The sequence below is a fragment of the Porites lutea genome, chromosome 5 (assembly GCF_958299795.1).
Source record: "Porites lutea chromosome 5, jaPorLute2.1, whole genome shotgun sequence".
Lineage (NCBI taxonomy): Eukaryota > Metazoa > Cnidaria > Anthozoa > Scleractinia > Poritidae > Porites > Porites lutea.
Genome location: NC_133205.1, coordinates 15,902,938 through 15,905,503, shown reverse-complemented (window position 1 = coordinate 15,905,503; position 2,566 = coordinate 15,902,938). Strand labels below are relative to the sequence as shown.

Genomic DNA, 2,566 nt, shown 5'->3' with positions numbered 1-2,566 from the left:
AGAAAAGAATAAATCAGAGTAATGAACTAATTTTGAAAACCCTGCTGTCCTCACATTTTGCTTGCGATAAATTATTTCAAAACAAAGCAAAACTAAATATCATTGTTATATTGTTGTTGTGTTCCTCTCAGTGCTATATCTTTCTCATCTCAGTCCGCTGTGTCGTAAAATCTAGCCTTAAAATCCTAAAATCCACTAATAAATAAAACCAAAGCAAAACACTCAAAATATTCTATCTGTTCCAGTTCACCCTCGAGTTTCCCTTCATCCCGGACCTCATCACGCTATTGAAGGAAGTAGTTATACTCTCCCATCCTGTCACGTGACTGGGTATCCTGCACCAGTTGTCTCATCGAGAAAGTCATCCGGTCCAGACAGCGTGGCCGAGTGGTCAGCGTCGGACTCGCAATCCGGCGGTCCCAGGTTCGAGTCCCGCTCTGGCCACTTGCTGGATTTGTGCTCGGTCGTCCCGAGTTCAAATTCTCGGCCACGCTTGTAAATAGCCAACTGGTTATCTCCTGCCAGTTGGGGTTTTTAATCCTGTTATGTTGTATTTGAATTATTTGTTTCTAATATTTGAGTGGAGTGCCTGTAAATTAGCTGGACAAGCTAAGTGCTCTTTCCACTATAAACAAGCCTTTAACCTTTAACCTTTAACCCCAGGGAAGAGTGAAGTACAACAACAGTGCATTACAAATTCTACATGTTCGTAAAGATGACTCTGACCTTTACTACTGTTCGGCAACAAACCTGTTGGGACGCGTTGAAAAGAAAACCTTCTTAGTTGTTGTCTCCCCTCCTCGTTTTTCTGTGAAACCACCCGCTAAAGTTGTCGCGGGGGTTGGTGACAGTTTAAAGTTAAACTGCAGCGCTACTGGTGATCCACAACCAGTAATCAGCTGGAAGAAACAGGGAGGTCAACTTCCCTTTGGGCGGAGTCAACGGATTAATGGCAATTTGGTGATAAGAGACATATCAAGGAACGATAGAGGAAATTACATTTGTATAGCAACGAATGCTGGAGTGTTTAAGGCTGAGACTGGCACCTACGCTGAAGTTAAAGGTGCGATTTTATGAAGACATTTGTAGAAGGCCTAAATGTAATAAACGACCCTAAATGTAATAAAGTCCTAAATGCAATAACTTTTTGCGCTAAATGTAATAAACTCTTAAGAGTGATAACATTAGGCCTTATTAAGAGGCCCTGACTGTAAATATCGAGAGTCCGCCGACAGTTGCAAAATTTCATGATTTATTTTATTCGACCTAAAAGCACTTTTTTGGTAAACTATTTTCAAAAATATTAATGGAAATAAAAAGTTCCATCGCACCTTGCTTTTTGCAAAATGTAAGCTTCATGTAATTTTGTTATGTTTAAGGCAACATAAAGACCCGCTGAAATAACTCACTTTCAATCTTTTTGGTTGAGGGGAAATAAAGGTCAACTTTAAAGGCCTATAAAAATCCTAGTATCTAAATTTACGTGTCATGTTGTACAGCAGGTGAAAGCTCCAACTGTCGTTGCTGGCCCAAAAAAATGGCATAATAAAGCAGGCAGCCGTGACACAGCCCCTTTACTATGACTTGTTACTTACGTCATTGATGTCGTTAAAACATTTAAGGCCTAATGTTATCAGTCTTAAGAGTTTATTACATTTAGGGCAAAAAGTATCTACATTGAGGACTTTATTACATTTAGGGCAAAATGTCATCACATTTAGGCCTTCTACAACATTTAGAATATAAACGTTTTAGAAGAGAGGTAAACGTAAATTTGATCCATTTTTTGCCCTCGGGTTATAGAGGGGCAGGGCGTGGGGGCAGGGGGAGAACAACATACCTTTTTTTTTTCAGAGGTATTTCACTTTAGTAATTGTTTATTTTTTGGACATATTTAAGTTTAAGGAAGCCAGACGATTGCTATGGTTACCGGATCTACGGTTTTATATGAAGTGAGGTCAAATGATTGTCAGACTGAGTGTGCGATTTGCTCGCACTTTTTCCTGCTAAAAATAGTTTGATAATTCTGAGGTGTTCAGATATCACACTAAAATGGCCACTGTGTTTTAAGATGTTTCAGTTTTCCAACAGCGTCCTATGCCATAATATGTACAACAACTTGTAGAACTCATATTGTGGTTATTTGCAGAAAATACCGTGAAACGCTCCATTAATTAATAATATCTTAAACAATATGTAATATGTTAAAAAGTTACCTTATGTGAAAATACGGAGTATGTTTCAGAGTTGGGTGGCTTTTAATGGAGGACGGCAAGAAATTGGTGGACTGGGTCTAGAATCAAGTTCTGCACGCCGTTTAAATGAACGGTTTTTATTTTAAGCTTGATTAAGCACTCCTGCTCTTTTTTCTAGTAATATACATAATTATCATAGAGTCTGTTTTGTTTTGTTATCTTTTGAAGAACGCCGTATCTCTTTATCCACTATTCTTGGCAGCCTTGACAGCAAGTACCTCATTAAGCTGAGTTCATATTTAGATCCAGTCGTTCAGAGTCCAGGCCGCAGCAGGTTTGTGAGGTGTTGGCACGCTAAGACAGATGGTTGG

General features: G+C 39.0%; 1 protein-coding gene across 1 annotated transcript in view; it reads left to right on the top strand.

The window, feature by feature from the left end:
• Positions 1–2,236: 2,236 nt before the first annotated feature.
• LOC140937979 (uncharacterized) overlaps positions 2,237–2,566 on the top strand; it is a 3,037-nt gene continuing 2,707 nt past the window's right edge. The window contains exons 1-2 of the mRNA XM_073387534.1: positions 2,237–2,303; positions 2,424–2,566. The exon at positions 2,424–2,566 is cut by the window's right edge and continues 106 nt beyond it. Coding sequence (XP_073243635.1) covers positions 2,237–2,303; positions 2,424–2,566 — 210 coding nt within the window. The remainder of the gene's footprint in view (positions 2,304–2,423) is intronic.